At 39.7% G+C, this 17,029-nt stretch overlaps 1 protein-coding gene across 1 annotated transcript; it reads left to right on the top strand.

Annotated features, from left to right (window-relative positions):
• The first annotated feature begins 91 nt into the window (after nt 1-91).
• Nucleotides 92-16,941, top strand: gk5 (glycerol kinase 5). Its single transcript, XM_084731459.1, has 17 exons — nt 92-228; nt 555-864; nt 2,285-2,378; nt 3,592-3,667; nt 3,835-3,928; nt 4,085-4,216; nt 5,110-5,185; nt 5,492-5,553; nt 5,642-5,715; nt 7,734-7,794; nt 8,165-8,291; nt 8,373-8,477; nt 9,395-9,489; nt 11,961-12,064; nt 12,163-12,222; nt 13,874-14,007; nt 16,679-16,941. Exons 2-17 carry the CDS (start codon nt 739-741, stop codon nt 16,849-16,851), a joined length of 1,593 nt encoding a protein of 530 aa, XP_084587585.1. The 5' UTR covers nt 92-228; nt 555-738; the 3' UTR covers nt 16,852-16,941.
• The last annotated feature ends 88 nt before the right edge of the window (nt 16,942-17,029 follow it).

Genomic DNA, 17,029 nt, shown 5'->3' with positions numbered 1-17,029 from the left:
AACTGTTTGGCTTTAAATGTTCACCCTCGCGAGACTTTTGGCGGATGTGGAGTTCCCTTCTAAGTACGACCGCGACTGTTTCCGAAACTACGCATTGCGCGTGCGCGGATGTACTACGGATGCCCACAAAGTTTCTAAACGGAATGCGATTCAACGATAACAACTTTCAGTATCTCAACACCCATATACATTTAGTGTGTGGACCTCACTGCCCTGAACCTACACTGGGTAAATATAGTGTAACAGGAAATAACATTTAGAGAGAAAAATCATATTTTGCGCTGTTTTTCGAAGCGACTAACCGCTCAAATTCAATTTTCTGTCAGCTAGCCAAGTAGCCAATTAGCTTAACTCTTGAGTTGGTTAACACCTACTTGAGCAATGTGTTGAGTTCTCCACCAGACTCAAGAGTTTAGAAACTAATTTATGTAATCTGGGGATTACTTTGACTCGCTGAATCACTGAGCCTCGTGTTTTTCACGTGATGTATATTTTCCTTCGGCATTAGGACCAAACCGTCGTATTGTAATTTTAAACTGTCTTGACTCGAACAGGTAGAGCTGGAACTGGATCCACGGTCCGAAGGTCGAGTTACAGCCTCAACTCGACAGCTCACCCGGCGCTGATAAGGTATTATCGGGTCACACCATCCATCCGGGCTGTAAACAACACCAATATGAGCTGACCATGGAGAACGTGGGACTGATTTGAGCAACACTTGGGACCAACTTTTCTACTATGGGGACTCAAAGAAACGGTTTCAAGAAGGAAAACTTTATTTTGTCGGTGGACGTTGGCACAACCTCAATCAGGTGTCACGTCTATGACAAGGAGGCAAACATACGAGGATCATGCATTGCCAAGGTATTTATCTCCTTCTGGATGTGATTTTGGTTTATATATCTTAAGTTCACCATCCACTTGAACCAGAATCAGAATCAAGTTTGTTGCCAAGTAGATCTTCACACATAAAGAATTTGCCTCAGGGTATTGGTTAGAATAGTCAATTAATCGATCAGATGTCTACTAATAAATCAACCTGTAGTTATTTTGATAATCAATTCATCCGTTTGAGTCATTTTCTTAAGACAAAATGTGCAAATTCTCTCATTTCAGCTTCTTAAATTTATTCTCTGTTTGTGTTTCTTTACTCCTCTCTCATAGTAAACTGAATATCTTTGGGACAAAACAAGACATTTGAAAATAAGACTGCAATTAATGATTATTTTCATTGTTGATTATTTTCTTGTCTAATCAAGTAGTTCTTTTCTTCATAAAATGTCAGAAGATGGTGAAAAAGGGATCGATCAGTGTTTCCCAAAGCCGAAGACGATGTCCTCAAATGTCTTGTTTTGTCCACAAACCAAAGATATTCAGTTCACTGCCATAGAGGAGAAAAGAAACCAGAAAATATTCTTATTTATAAGAAATTGGAATCAGAGCATTTTGACTTTTTTCCCCAAAACAAAAGACTCAAAACGATTAATTGATTATTAAAATAGATGACGATTAATTTAATAGTTGACAACTAATTGATTGCAATTGTTGCAGCTCTGTTTGGAAAACAGTAATCAACATATATATATATTTATTACCATTTTCTGACCTTTTATTGACCAAACTATCAAACAACTAATCAGTTCTTTGAGAAAATGATCAGCAGATTAATTGATAATGAAAGTAATCTTAAGTTACGAACAAAAAAACAGAAGCCAAGTCATGTCAAGAAGCATAAATAGAGAATAGAAAACTGACAATAACATTTCTGAAAAGATTGAAATAAGTACAATATGGCTGCGACTAATGATTATTTTCTTTAGCGATTAATCTGTCTGTTATTTTCAGAATTCATTGTTTAGTCCTCGAAATGGCAAAAGATTCCCAGCATCCAAAGTGACATCTTTGAATATTTTTTTTGTCCAATCAACAGTCCAAAAGCCAAAGATTCTTCTCAGAAATGACAAAGAAAAGCAAGAAATCCTTACATGTATTACATTTACCAGCCTTGAACCAGCAAAGCTTTGACATTTGTGCTTGAAAAATGACTGAAACCGAATTGATTATCATAATAGGTGGCAACAGGCGACACATGGATTAATTGATTAATTGTTGCGCCTCAAATATACAATATGATCATTATTAAAATAAAATAATTGTATAGTTTTGTGCAGAAATGTGCAAAATGTTGCCCAGACTCACTCTCTAAATGCAACAAATACACAAACTTGATCAATAAGTTCAGGGCTGGTCTTTACGTTTCTTCCTCTGGTAATATTTTGTCCAGGTTGTTCTCTTGTATCCAGAGGTGGGATATGTGGAGATGGACCCAGACGCACTATGGACAGGGTTTATCACTGTGGTCAAGGGAGCAGTACAAGGTACAGATGCATCAGTTACTGTATCTTTTCTCAACCACAGCAACACATTAGGCTGGATATGACTCATTTCACGCATGAATCGGAGCGACGCTCGTCACATGCATATCTGATGAAACATTGTTTATTCCGCAACTCATGTTAAAATTTCCACTTTTCTTCAAAGAGCCAATACAACACCAGCCGATGAATGATGTTTTGCTCTCATGCTTCATGGTCAGCTGTCCTGTATTTACTGTTTTGTTTTGTCTGTACTTCCCTGTCAAAGTTCTGTCTTTTGTGGAGTCTCAAAGGTAATACATATTGAATGGATGTACATGGAGTGGATGATTGATTATCTACAGTATATGCATGTATAAATGTCTATACACCAGGGCTGGACGATAAATATATATATATCATATCAATACTGTAATATGAGACTAGATATTGTCTTAGATTTTGGACATCATTATATTGTGATATGGCATAAGGGCTGTCTTGTGGCTTTATAGGCTGCATTACAATGAAGTGATGAAATTTCCTGGACTTACCAAACTGTTCTAGCTGCTCTCTTTTTTTGCCTTTACACACTTAGTTATTATATCCACATTACAGATGATTATTTATCTAAAATGTTGCGTGACACTTGTGAAAAACAGGACAGTGCGTTCAGATGGTGGGAATAAAATCGGTAAAAATTTAATTTGTAACTGAAATAAGTGGACATTTTGGTGTTAGAGAGTTATTAAGACTGTATGATGGTGCGCAAACAAAAGTTTGATAAATTTAGATTGATGTGCCGGTTCCTGTCTGTCAGGCTTCTGTACTTCTGCAATCCAGTAAGCAGCATTGAAATAAAAAACAACCTTAATATGCGTGTCAGTCTGTCAGAAATGTGTTGATTTAACTCTGTTTACGTTCAAGGGTGTATCCTGTGCTGTTGTTTAAATTGAAGGCTGTTTATATTTGAAACACTTTTGTGTCCTGATGTAGAAAAAATACTCTTGGATGCAGATTGAACAGCTAGCTATACTGAAGTGATTATGTCACCATTGAAAGTCTGCTGTAGCTCTTTAAAGAAAGTTATTGAAAATTAAAGTGTACAGTAATCCTTATGTCATGTTGGCATAATCAGATACAACAAATGTTGACCAAAGTGCTTTAATAAGAGATTAAAAATAATTTGTGTGACTCACATCATATGTCTCATTATAACCACTTTCATGTGATACAGATGCAGGAGTGCAGATGAGTCAGATAGAGGCCCTCGGCATCTCGACTCAACGAAGCACCTTCACAACATGGGACAGGTACAGTCAGTACTATTATTAATCAAATTACTTTTCCTTGGATCCAAAAAGTCTGTAACACTTGTAAGCAAACGTGAAGAGAACCACTGTAGAAGGACTGTTAAACCTGCCTTCATACAGTTCAGTTCCATCAGGTTTGTTTCTCCTCCTGCCTTTCACTCGAACAGGAGAACTGGGGTTCCTTTCCATAACTTCATCAGCTGGCAGGATCAGAGGGCTGCAGACCTGGTGAAGTCCTGGAACAGATCCTGCACAATGAAAGTGAGGCTTTAACTGCTTTCCATCTCGACCTTTTGTGCACTTTTACTGAGATGACGGGATGAAATATTTCTGAATTATTTAGCGACCTCAGGATCAGTGCTGGATGTGATGTCCCCTCACACAGACTGACCTTGATTGTTTTTACGGTGACTTTAGGTGATCCATGGCGTGATGAAGTTGGTCTACTTCCTGACCAGGCAGAAACGCTCACTTGCAGTGAGTCTTATCGTCTTCTCCACTCAACACGCCACCTTACGCCTCGTCTGGGTCCTCACACACTACAAGCAGGTGTGTGTGTGTGTGTGTGTGTGTGTGTGTGTGTGTGTGTGTGTGTGTGTGTGTGTGTGTGTGTGTAAGCTGATCTTTAAGCGAGTTAACTGATAGGAGCTCAAACTGAGAGCAGCTGTGATATACATTGACCACTGGTATGTGTTTACTGGTCGGAAACACAGTTTGAATGCAGTTGCAGTAGTTCGAAATGCCAAAACAGCATTTTTACAGTGATTAAATTAAATTTAATTTAACTTTATGAAACAACAAATCCAGAAATGGCGACCACTGAAAAACTAAAATCAGTTGTCTCATCTGATACCAGAAGTTGTGCAGTTTACTTTCACCGGGGCTGCGACTAATAACTAATTATTTTCTACCAGTTATTTTCTCTATGAAGATAAGATGAGAGAAACAATTGATCCCACACTTTTGAAATTTACCTGTTACAGCAGCTCAAGAGTCAGAATAAGTAGGTATGAAAGAGTGATTTAAAAAATACATATAATTAAAATAAATAGCTACATACACCTTTGACTTACAGAGATATACATGACCATGATTTGTGTTTGCACCAGATAATTACACACACTTTTTAATACAAACATGGTGTGTAGTGTTATATTTGGAAGGAAAATAAAGATTTGGGACAGATCAGATCCAAAATCAAGATCAGGTGCTGATACTGACGTTTAACCTCCTCCTTCATTTGTGTGAGGGTCTCGGTATCAGCAGAAAGGTATCAGAATTGGTTCTAAACTGAAAAAAGTAGATGGAAAAAAACATAAAAAATATTACAAGGGTTAAAGGGTTAATTGAATGAAAAAGAAAAACAAAAGCAAACTGGGAGCGGCTGTATGATTGGCACGACACTCTCTTCTCAGCTTCATTATAGTTCTTTCCTCTTCCAGGTCCGTCAAGCAGTAGCTGAGGGCAACTGCTGCTTTGGAACAATAGACACCTGGCTCCTGTTCAAACTAACAAAAGGTGTGTTTGGCATGTGAAGCTCATGTGAACGCCCTCTTTTGATTACCACGCACTGCTATGTAATTTGTTCAGTGGATTGCATTTCGTACCTTGTCTAACAGGATTGTAAGACCCAGACTGAATGCGCTCTATTCCCAATCCTGTTGCATCACTGATTGGCTGAAATTCATCAGAAATGTTTTAGCTAACTCCCGTGGGAGAGGAGGGGTCTAGGAAATGAGCAGCAGCTCATACAGTTTGGGTTTTTTTTACTTTCTGGAAATGAATTTGTTGATGCATTCATTCTTTTGACTGAATCTGTTTTAGGACAAATCCATGCCACAGACTACTCTAATGCCAGTACAACAGGAATTTTTGACACCTACCAGGTCTGGTATACAATGTGTTTATTTACTGTTTTTGTCTGTTTTTTTTTTGTTTTTTTTTATATTACTGACATGTGACTTTTTGTCCCAGATGTGTTGGAGTCAGGTTCTCTGCTCTCTTATGTCCCTGCCTCTCTCCATTTTTCCCAAAGTAGAAGATACAGGGTGAGTCACCCATTTCCTTTGATTCTAAGCAACATTTGAATCTTAGCCAGAAAATGTCTTTTTAAGGTCCAGTGTTTAAGATGAAGAGTGATCTATTGGCAGAGTATGGCACAAATGGAATATGATATTCATGAATAATTCTTCAGAAGGCTCAGTTCCTCTTCCACAGAAGCTGCAGCGTTGAGTTGGCATGATTGTACAGAAGCCCGGAATGGACAAACCAAACACTGGCTCTAGATACAGCCTTTTGCGAGTTTCACGGCCACTATAATTTCTCCTACATGCTTGGAAGGGGAGGGTGAGGCGAGCAACATTTAGCTGGTTGCAATCCACAAGCTCGCTGCTAGATGCCACTAAATCCTACACACTGGTCCTTTAATGTTTTCTTTTACGTGTGACACTGACGTCAGAAGTAATACAAATTAATAACAAATAATAGTAATACATTGCAAGATGATTACTAGTTTGTAAATAAGAAGACAAAATTCTGCTACACCAAATTTTGTTTTTTGAACTGATCTCTAGTCATTCATTTTTTTTCTATATCACTTAAACATTTTTACCTCTTCAGGTCTCGAAAACTAAATCATTCTCTAGTTGAACTGCTCACAACGCTATATGCACATATTGCTTCGTATCAAAGGGTCACTCACAAACAAAAAAAAAAAAAAAAAGCACAAACCGTTGCTTGAGTGAATATAAATCCAGTTACATTACATGAAACACCAGTCTTAAAAGGACACTTCAACCCAAATTCAAAAGCATATTTTTCCTCTTACCTGTTGTGGTATTTATCCATCTAGATAGTTTTGGTGCAAGTTTCTGAGTTGTTTTTCAGTTTCAGTTTTTCAGTCGAGTCCCTTCTACTCCCATTATATTCAAGATAAGGCAGACCTTTCTACAGCCAATATCTCTAAAAACTCTGCAACTCACACCAAAACAATATAATCAAAAAAATCAGAAAATTAATAATAATAGCTATATTTATGTAGAACTTTAAAAACAGATTACAAAGCACTTTACAGTTACAGAAAAGGCCAATAGGAGCAATTAACCAGTTATAATTAAAGATAATTAAACACAGTGAAATCAGTAAAACAGCAGTAGAAACAGTAAAAAGTCAGTCTAAAACAGTGAGTTTTTAAAAGTGACTTGAAAGAAGACAAAGTTTTAGTTCCCCTGATTTCCTCTGGCAGTTCCCAAACAGCAAAGTGCTCGTCCAGGAACGAGCCACCACAGGATCTCGGGTTACACTTTGGTTCATAGGGGGTCAGGAGGTCAGCTATATATTCTGCAGCTAACCCACTACGAGCCTTAAAAAGGGATTATTAAAAATTTAAAATCTGTTCTGAGACGGGACTGGGAGCCAATGAAGTGAAATTTAAATCTGTGTAATGCTTTCTCTCCTGGTCGGACCTGGTTATGAGTCTGGCTGCAGCATTTTGGATCAGCTGAGGTATGTTTATTCGAGGGAAAAGAAGAGTGCGTCGCAGTACTCCACACCTGAATTACTACCTCTAAGTACTTAGAAAATAAACATGCCCTGATTTTCTTTTTCCCTGAGTCAGAAAAAGCATGATTGAACAACAACACTGACATGCTGGTCAAAATTAACTGTAGGAAATTTGATACCATCCAGTTATTGTGTGTCTGCAAAGCCCATGAGAAGGCAGCTTCATTGATTGGTGTCATTAGTGTCAAAGGAGAGATATAATTGTGTGTGCTCAGCATAGAAATGGTAACTGATATTGTGTTTGGCAGCATAGAAATGGAAAACAGAAAGAGCCCAAGAACTGAACTGAACTGAACCCTGCAGAACTCCATATTTGAGCTGATTGATTATTCCCTATTTCCAGCTATTAAATAATAATTAATTGCAGCCCTATGTCACTGTAATGTGTCTTAGCATAGATATTGTTTAGCTGTCATGCCCAGTTTCTGGTGGCCTGCAGTTGGTCTTTAGAGTGTGAGATGATGAATTGTCTCTGGTCTTTCGTTTCTCCCTCATGACGCTTCAGCCACGACTTCGGCTGCACAGACCCGTCCATCTTCGGCGTGCCCATTCCCATCATGTCAGTGGTGAGTTTTCAAAGTCTGTGGGGGGGGTCACACACTCTGTTATCTGTGCGATTAGGAGGATTAAAAACATTAATCGCAGCCCTGTGAGCGTGTCCAAGTTTGATCACTGCCATTATGTTGTAAAAAGGAAATTAAGCAGACGTGTTCAGTTAATCAGCAGCAAAGAACGTGTGGCCCGAGCTTGAGAGTACAAAGTAAGATACCCTGCTTTGAATGATGCAGCACTGAAGCTTAAAGTGACACAGGGTTTTCTTCTTTGTCAAATATAGATTGTCCCTTATTGGAAATTTCCAGCTCAGATGAGACCAAACCTGTTTAAGGTTTTTGTTTTCATAACATACGAATGACTTCCTCTGTCCCTCTGCCGTAGATGGCGGACCAGCAGGCAGCCATGTTTGGAGAGTGCTGCTTTGACGTTGGTGATGTCAAGATCACCATGGGAACGGGCACCTTCATGGACATCAACACGGGGGGCAAACCACATACGTCCGTAGCAGGTAAAGTATAATACTGTTACTTTATAAGATTACTCTGTGATCCATTCAGGCACATTACAGCCCATCGTTTGTCCTCTGCAGGTCTGTATCCTTTGGTCGGGTGGAAGATCGGCTCAGAGGTGGTGTATCTGGCAGAGGGCAATGCAGCAGACACAGGCACCGCCATCAAATGGGCACAGGAGCTCGGTGAGTGATGAGTAGCTCAGAATAGCTCTGGTGATCACTTCTTTTTCATCTTATTCACAAGAAATAAATGGTTAAGGGAATAGTTTGGATTATTGGAAGTGGGGTTGCATGATGTATTTATTATATCGCTCTCTCCAAACCAACCAAACTCCATAGACAAAATCAGTCATTTTTACTTTGCACAACACAGGAGTTGCTGGTCCACTGCTGCCTTGGTCTGTTAGTTTGTTTGTGTTATTGTGTGCCTTTGGGGTTTTAAAAGGACAGTTGGGATTCACTGTAGTCACACAATAACACAAACAAATCACCAATTGCTGCAGCGGTAGAACAGTCACTCTTGTGTTCCACAACGTAAAATTACTGATTTCATCTATGGAGTTTGGTTGGTTTATAGAGAGCAATAATTTCCTTATATGTCAGTTTCTCATTAGAAAACGCTGTTTGACAGCAAAGTAAAGTGGTGAAAATATTCTAAATGCAACACACACTTAAAATGATACTGATTTGTTTATTTATTTATTTTTAGATGGACGTTTTTTTGAGTGGCTACAATACCGTTTTTTTGCTGACCCTGTCCATAGCAGTACATCCTGTGTTGGTGCCACTCTCTGGGAGCAGTGAGGGCATGCCAACCGGCATCTACTGTAGGCCACACAGTAAATATTGATCCGATAACTTTTGGAAAGTCTAGAAGAGCCACACAATTAAAATTTTTTAGTGTGTGATACAGCCTCACCTCAAATAATCTGAACTGTCCCTTTAAGATTTTATAAATGTGAAAATGTAAAAGAGCATTAAGGGTATATCGTAAATAGAATCAGCTAGAATCATTGAAAGTTATCTTTGTTAAGAGATAATCTTCTTAACTGACAGATTTAGAGGTAGTGTGTGAAACTTGTGTGTGCTTTTTGCTGCAGATCTCTTCTCTGACGTCCAGGAGACCAGTGCCATGGCCTACAGCGTCAGTGACTCAGACGGAGTGTGTTTCGTCCCGTCCTTCAGTGGCCTGCAGGTACAGCGTGCACGTCAGCGTGTGTCTGTCAGAGAATGCATCAGCGCTCAGCCTGTCACTTCAACACACCTAGGATATCTTTTTTGTTATCTGCCTGCACTAAGCCTGTTTTTTACAACCGCGATCACGCTAAGCGGTCACTCGACGGTGGTTATCAACTTGGTACTGTAAGTCAACCCTGGGTTTCACAACCCAGCCATGAGCGCGTTCACATTAAAAGAGACAGTGTTTTCAACATTTGACCAATCACAAACATGGACAAGTCTACTGGCAGCAGAGTGGCATATTTTACAGCTGAAGAGCAAACAATAATAATACATATACAAAGAATCTGACAAATACAAAGAAGTTTAACACATAATCCTGGGTAAAAGCAACACAGCTGCAGCTGGCGAAGGCAGGAAGGTCAGCTGGCAAAAAATCACTGACTGTGGGAATGTGTAAGTTAATATGCTTTATAGTATGACTGACCCATCTTTAGGGCTATAATTAGATGTATGTATTCCATTTAACTAACGTGCTGATTGGATGTATTCTAATGAGAGTGTTTGACACTTTATATTTAAAATGTTGTAGAGCAGCAAGAGTCATGTTAACAACAGCAAAGTCACCGTATAAACTCAATAATATCTGTCTGGTAACAAATCTAAATTGTCAGTTAATTAAATCATGTAAAGTAAAGGAGATGGTTGCTCTGTATACTCAGAAAAATACATTATGTTCCTGTCATCACAATACTGAGTGAAGTTTACAAAGAACGAAGAGCTCAGACATCAGTCAGTCTCAGTCCTTCATCCTGTCCTCTGTCCTCCTCCCTCGCTGCCTGCAGGTACAGCTGGTAGAAGACGGGCTGCTTTGTCTCAGCCAGAGAGCGAGTTTACAACAATTTGAAACATTTTAAGATACATGGCAAACCAGGCAAAATGTTTAGACAACCTACAGTTAGCTGCTGTTTGTTAGCTGAGCTCGTGTTAAACATAGCGGATGGATGAGAGACTGCAGACAGAGCAGATTGAAGTATCGCCTCACCCATGTTTAAGCGTGTGTGTGTTTATGAACAGGCGTATTGATAAAGTATTGGCTTTTACCCAGGAGAAGATAACAGTTTGGGATGAAATAACAAGTCAGTGTTGACGTAAGGCAGTGATTCCCAAACTGGGTGACGGGGCCCCTCTTGGGGATGTAGAGCCACTGAAGTGAGGGTGGACGGTGTAAACAGAAATTCCCAGAATCCCGTATATTCTCCCTTAATTTGTTACTTTCGCTCAAATAGAATTTATGCCTCTGCAAATAGCAGGCAAACAGGACAAGACAAGACAAGATAAGATGTCCTTTATTACCTGTTGTGTGCTGAGTTGCTGTTTTTGCACCAGTTCAAGATAATGTGTAACTTGTGTATAAAACACAGATATCTCCTGTGTTCTGTCCTCATTTGCTCAGCTCATTCATTCGACTGTGTAGAGTCCACCAGCAGATGCTGAATTAAACTTACAAGACAGACAAGATTTCATTTTGTGCTTTATTCAGCAGAAACTGCCACCAGAATGACCAGAGGAGAAATACTGAGTGAAACAGAGCTGAATGAATATGATTTACGTTGTGCAAATAAACAAACAAGAGTTTCCTGATGCTGCATTTCTCAAAAATTCAACTTGAATCATTTTTTTTTTGTCAGTTTCTTCCTTTATCAGCTTCTGAAGGGGTCATGCAAGAAAAACTTTCTGAGCCCTGAAAGCAAACTTCTCCACCTGCAAGCTGCTTTAAAATATTAAGAAACAGATGTGTACGAATCTTTCAAGAATTTTGCACATCTAGGGTTACCATCAAGACAACCTTTATCTTGATGCTGACCATTTGCAGCGTGTTGTGTTCAGTGCAGAATCTGTAGGCTGTTCTTCGGTCGCAGAATAACAGTCTTTCTGTTGTTTCCATCACGCGTAAACATGAACAAAGTCCAGTAACAAGTGTCCAACCAAACGTACAACTTTCAGTTTGACAAACAGACTTTTGGCTCCACAGCTGTTAAAAAATCTGACAACAACAGTGACTTATTGCCTATATACCTAAGCCCTAGATAGACCCAGTGCACACTCAGTAAATAACAATTCAGGTTATTCCAACAATGTATTTACACAATGTATTTGCTTTTATTTATTGGCGGCACCACATAGTTGGATTTTTAACCACTACAGGCATTGATTTATCTTTTTGTTGTTGTTGTTTTTGTTTTACCTGTGTGTCTCTCTGTAACATGGTGATGTGTCTCTTTTTTTTCTTCTGCCCTCCATTGTGAACTGGCATTTGTAAGTGTTTGTCCTAGATGTTTATAGTTTTTTTGCAATGATGTGATCACAAAGTCACTTTTAAAATGGTTGTATGATCATGAACTAGAGGCTGTCGAGTTTCACTTTAATATCGGGTCTGTTTTTCACTCACTGACACGTCTGTTTTTGTACCACGTTTATCCGAAGGCTCCCCTGAACGATCCCAAAGCCTGTGCTTCCCTCATGGGACTCAAACCTACCACCACTAAAAGTCACCTGGTCCGAGCCATTCTGGAGTCTCTGGCCTTCAGGTGAGATTCATTTCGAAGACGTCCTTTCTGTTTAAACGTCCTCATCATTCACTCTTATTTATACTAACTAATCCTTGTTCTCTTCTTATTCTTTGCAGAAACAAGCAGCTGTATGACACGATGCTGAGAGAAACTCGTATTCCCATCACTAAAATCAGGTACGTTTTTCATCACGTAGTAATGTAAGCTCGCCGTCAGCCCTCAGAATCAAGGATGTCCCACTGTATTCCTGTATATGGTGTCTGGGACAATTCTGGGACAGTAGAGAAACTTGTCATTGGAAAAATGATGGAGCAAATTTCCAAATAAGCGTTATGTGGATAAACTGGCCACATTTTTGAAATCTAAATGGCTACTTTCTCACTCGAAAAATATTAAAAGTTAATAAACATATCAACAGTCTGACAGCGAATGTAAATGAACACTGTCGTTCAGTCAATCGTGGTCTGTTGTGGAATGACCCTTTAAATTGGTGAGTTGGGATTTTGCCCACACAGTCATCAGACTGATTTAATCTCTTTACTGGCAGAATGAAAAAACTTACATGGAGCTGCACAGGAGTGCACGAACACTCCGTTTCTGAAATAAAACAGAAAGAACAGATTTACATGCCTGAGTTATTACTAACCAGCATTAACTAAAGGCATCCATACATCACATGTGCTCTGCATACCTTCCATGAGATTACCAGTCTAAATAATAACTGTGACAGCAGCCACTTTTACTCTAACATCACGCAGAAAACACATGAACAGTGCATTTACAATCATAATAGTGCAGGCAGGCCAGCCAGGCCGAGGCCGAGGGTCTCTGAATGAAAAGTTTGTATTCAAAATAAGAGCCTCTGACCTAAAAATGTCTACAAGCATGAAGAAATCACAACAATCAGTCGCTCATGTAGGTGTGTTTGTTTCAACGTGCAGCTGGGACCATTTATAACTAAACATATGACTCAACTCTGAATACTTTCTTGTCCCACAAGATGTCTTTGTAACATTTGAGTTGACATCATGTGATGTAGAAATGTAATGTCACTCATTAAAGATGTTTACATTCGTAGTAACTTTGTGATAAATAAGCAGGGTTACATTCAGTTGCGTATTTGTATTATTTTTAGGTCAGAGAAGGTGTATTCATCAACCTAACAGCAGGAGACCAGCTGAATCTATTTTCTCAGCCTCAGAACCCATCCATTATATCCTGATGATAGTTCAGTGTTCATATGCAGATGTATGTTTATAATGAGTGATATTTTCTAACCATGTTGCATGTTGGTAAGCAGAGTGATGTATGTGACATTTGGCTCTGTATATAAAGTCTCACAAAAATTTAACACAGTAAAAAATGCTAAAATGCAGTTTTATTCAAGGTTATTTTGTCATAATTACGGCTTTGTGTGCAGTCTGTTGTATTTGTATTTAGGAAAGATTTCATAAACAGCATTTTTTAGAATGAAAAAAAAAGAACTTTAGTCTGGGACAGCTGCTGGGAAAAAGGAGTAAAAATGTGGAAAATCCACGCCCTGCTTGCTGCACATGTGAAGAAGACAACATGCTGGCGGCGTTTAACTTTCGTAGTCATTCCGCAGCCCTCTGACATTCCAGCTTACGGTGCAATATCTGATTGGAGGAGTTGGATTTTAGCCAACAAACTAGGCATAACAGAGTGGACTCTTGTGTACCCTGCCTCTACTAATGCAGTCCAGGTTTTATTGCCAATGCATTATGGGTGTATGTTTCTCTGATACTGTTACGGTAAAGTGAGTTGCTGCGTAATTGAGTGCTCTATATTTCTCTCTGTGTGTCTCAGGGCGGACGGCGGTGTTTCCTCCAATGACTTCGTCATGCAGCTCACTGCAGACCTGTTTGGCAGAAAAGTATCCAGACCTCAGCACCATGAAATGTCGAGTTTAGGGGCTGCTTTTGTCGCTGGACTTGGGATCGGTATGCAGACACACACATGCAAACATGTACATTTTGCTGCAGGATTTTTAAAATATGAAACATCTGTATTTGTACAGGAGTAATTTTATACCAGTACTCATGGATTAGAATGACAGGATTTTTTTCATTTAATTAACATTGAAAATGCCATTTCCTGCATAGAGCCCTCAATAATGATCAATAAACCTGTTCTTTAACTATAAAGCGCAGTTTATATCGCACTATTATCTATGCAAATATTGTTTCATTCTGTTCTCTACTTTCAGGCGTGAGAAACAGATAAACGTACACAATGGGCAACCATTTCCTGCATGCAGCCTTCAGAAACTGAATACAGCTGATTATTAGCCTGATCAAACCAACAACTAACCGCAGTCAACATCAGACAACCTTCTCATACTTTAGCGGTGACCTAGTTTTTCTGCAGTGATGTGAAAACATTAAAAAAAAATATACTTGTTAGCAGTTCGAATTCTCTGAAGCTCACTGTGTTAATATCAAACCAAACTCCCTTCAAGAAATATGACATTACCCACTGTCCACAAAGACACATTACTCTACAAAGACGAAGTAGAAGGTGTCGGGTCTTGTTAACTTGGTATCAATATAATCCATTAAGATAAACTATTTCTGCACAAACTTAACGTTTTTGATTTTGTTTCCCCAACTCGTTACCAGCCTCCGGTGGTTAGCTGCACTCTTTCAGTGGGAATCAGTGCTCAAATGTTTAAAAATAGTGAGGTTGTATGATCAAAAAGTCAGGATACAAAATCACGCTTTTGCTTCTTATTTAGATGATCTGTAGTACACGGACTAAAGTGCATGGCGCAAGTAGATTTAGGGCCTCCAGCCCCACTTTGGAATTTAAGCAGCATGTTATCTGTGCATGAAGTAAGGAGCAAGGTGCAAAGAGGTTGTATTTAGTCTCTATTTATTATGGGTGTGTTTTTGGCATAACCTGATTTAAACTAATCAGAGTGTCATCTTCCATTCCCTTTAACAGTCAGGTGCCTCTGGTGCATTACTATCTAAATGACGGATTAAGCAAGTTTTAGAAGCAAACAGATGCTGAAATGGCCCATTTGCACTTACCCTTAACATTATGATAAATAGTTGACAGGTTCAGGTGGGTGAAATAAGGTGAAGCATCTGACGTTAAAAGACCATGTGCACATTTAAGCATGAGGCACAGCAGTCTAACTTCATTAAGTGTCATTAGTGCATGCATGGAAACATTTAAGACAACTGAGAGCAGCTTCTTTAATCACTGAAGAAAATCTTTAAAGAAAACACTGACATCAATACAGCACAGAATGAAGAAATCACCTGGACAGATTGTGCTGCTCAACACAATTTGAAAGAGGGTTTAATGATTAGAAAGGCTGCTTTCAGTCATTTTAAACATTTCAACATGTGCAGTAATGTCACTGCAACAAATATCAGTAATATTTGATATCAAACTAAAAACTGTAGTTATAAAGTTGACAGGACAGAGAAAAATGCTCCAGAGGAAACAAGAATTTTTTGAGATAGCTCTGATGAAAATCACGATTTATAGAGCTGATTTACTCCAACAATTTCACTGCATGAACCTTGTAACTGAGACGTCTTGGATGTGTAAAAGAACACAGAACATTACTTTACATTAAGTTGACATGAAGTTACAGCTGCTGTGTGTAAATGCACACAGCGTCTCTGTCACTGGGCAGACGCTTCACCGTATTACTCCCACCTGCAGGAAGCTAGCAAAACACCGCAAGCAGTCTAGCCTGCCTCTGCAGAACTGGACTTGCAGATCTGTGTCTGCCGAATGGCCCACTGCCCCTGTCTGGCTGCAGTCTCCCGGCCCTGACTGCTGACTGACTGCAGCTGCTGCCAATCACTGCGGCTGCAGGGGGAGGAGGGCCGGAACCCGGGCACAGGAGAGCTCAGCAACACACAGACACTGTGGCACGTAACATACGCCAACGATGCACCTGACCGCACCTGAGTTTAAAACCAACACATCCACGGGCGCACATCCCTAACAGTGCTGCCGCTCTGTCTGCTCCATCACTCAGACGCCTTTTCCAATACTGAACTTTTCAGTTTGCAGTTCTAACAGCCTGCTGTGTGAAGCTGTGTCTTAAAGAGGCTGCTCAGCACAAACTTTGTAATGTGGAGATGAAATGAGAAGCGGCTCCGTCAAACAGTTGGACACAGTCACTTCAACGTTACTTTTCATTTTCACCGGGGCTCTTTGTTTTCCCTCTAAAAATATTACAGCACTCGGTCATGACACGGAGCTGCATTTGATAAAGTTCTGATCAAAAGTCCTATTTTTATTCTCGGCTCTGGCAGAAGAAGCACAGTGAAATGCTGCTGTTTGTTATGTAACCCGATTTCCATTTAATTATTCACATTATGTAATTAGATTGTTATACATTAGTCAGTGCTTAATCAAATCAAACACTGAAGATGGATTTGTTCTTGTTTTATAACAGGCTGAAGGCAGGTGGTGCTGAGGGCTGAATAATAATGTGAATCACATGTTTGAGAAACAGCAGTTCTTAGTGGATCAGTAGCTGATAATGTCAGGGGATGAACCACATCCAGACATTTATTAGCAGTGTTCCAGTATTATTCAAGGATCATTTTTAAAGGGTTTGTGTTAATGTTGCTGTCACTGCAGGCTTCTGGAGGACCAGAGAGGAGCTGAAGAAGCTGCAGAGCACAGACGAGGCGTTCTTGCCCCGAGGAACATACAAGGAGGGCGCTTCCGGCCCGAGCAGGGAGTACGTCCCCGTCCTGCAGAGCTGGGAGAGAGCTCTCCGACGCTCCATGAATTGGTACAGCAAGCCTTGACACTGGATGCACACACAGGGATCTAATTTGAAGATGGGGGCATGAGTTGTGGGTATATGTGAAAAGAGACGGTCCTTTTTTTTTTTTTTTTTTAAATAAACAAAATGACAGTTTTAAGATGTAGCAGCCATCAGCTACGTCTGTTGGAACGGTTCAGCACAGGTCCAGTCCAGGCCAC

The sequence above is a fragment of the Lutjanus erythropterus genome, chromosome 12 (assembly GCF_056507025.1).
Source record: "Lutjanus erythropterus isolate fLutEry1 chromosome 12, fLutEry1.hap2, whole genome shotgun sequence".
In the NCBI taxonomy this organism is placed as follows: Eukaryota; Metazoa; Chordata; class Actinopteri; order Lutjaniformes; family Lutjanidae; genus Lutjanus; species Lutjanus erythropterus.
This window is presented reverse-complemented; position numbering and strand designations above follow the sequence as displayed.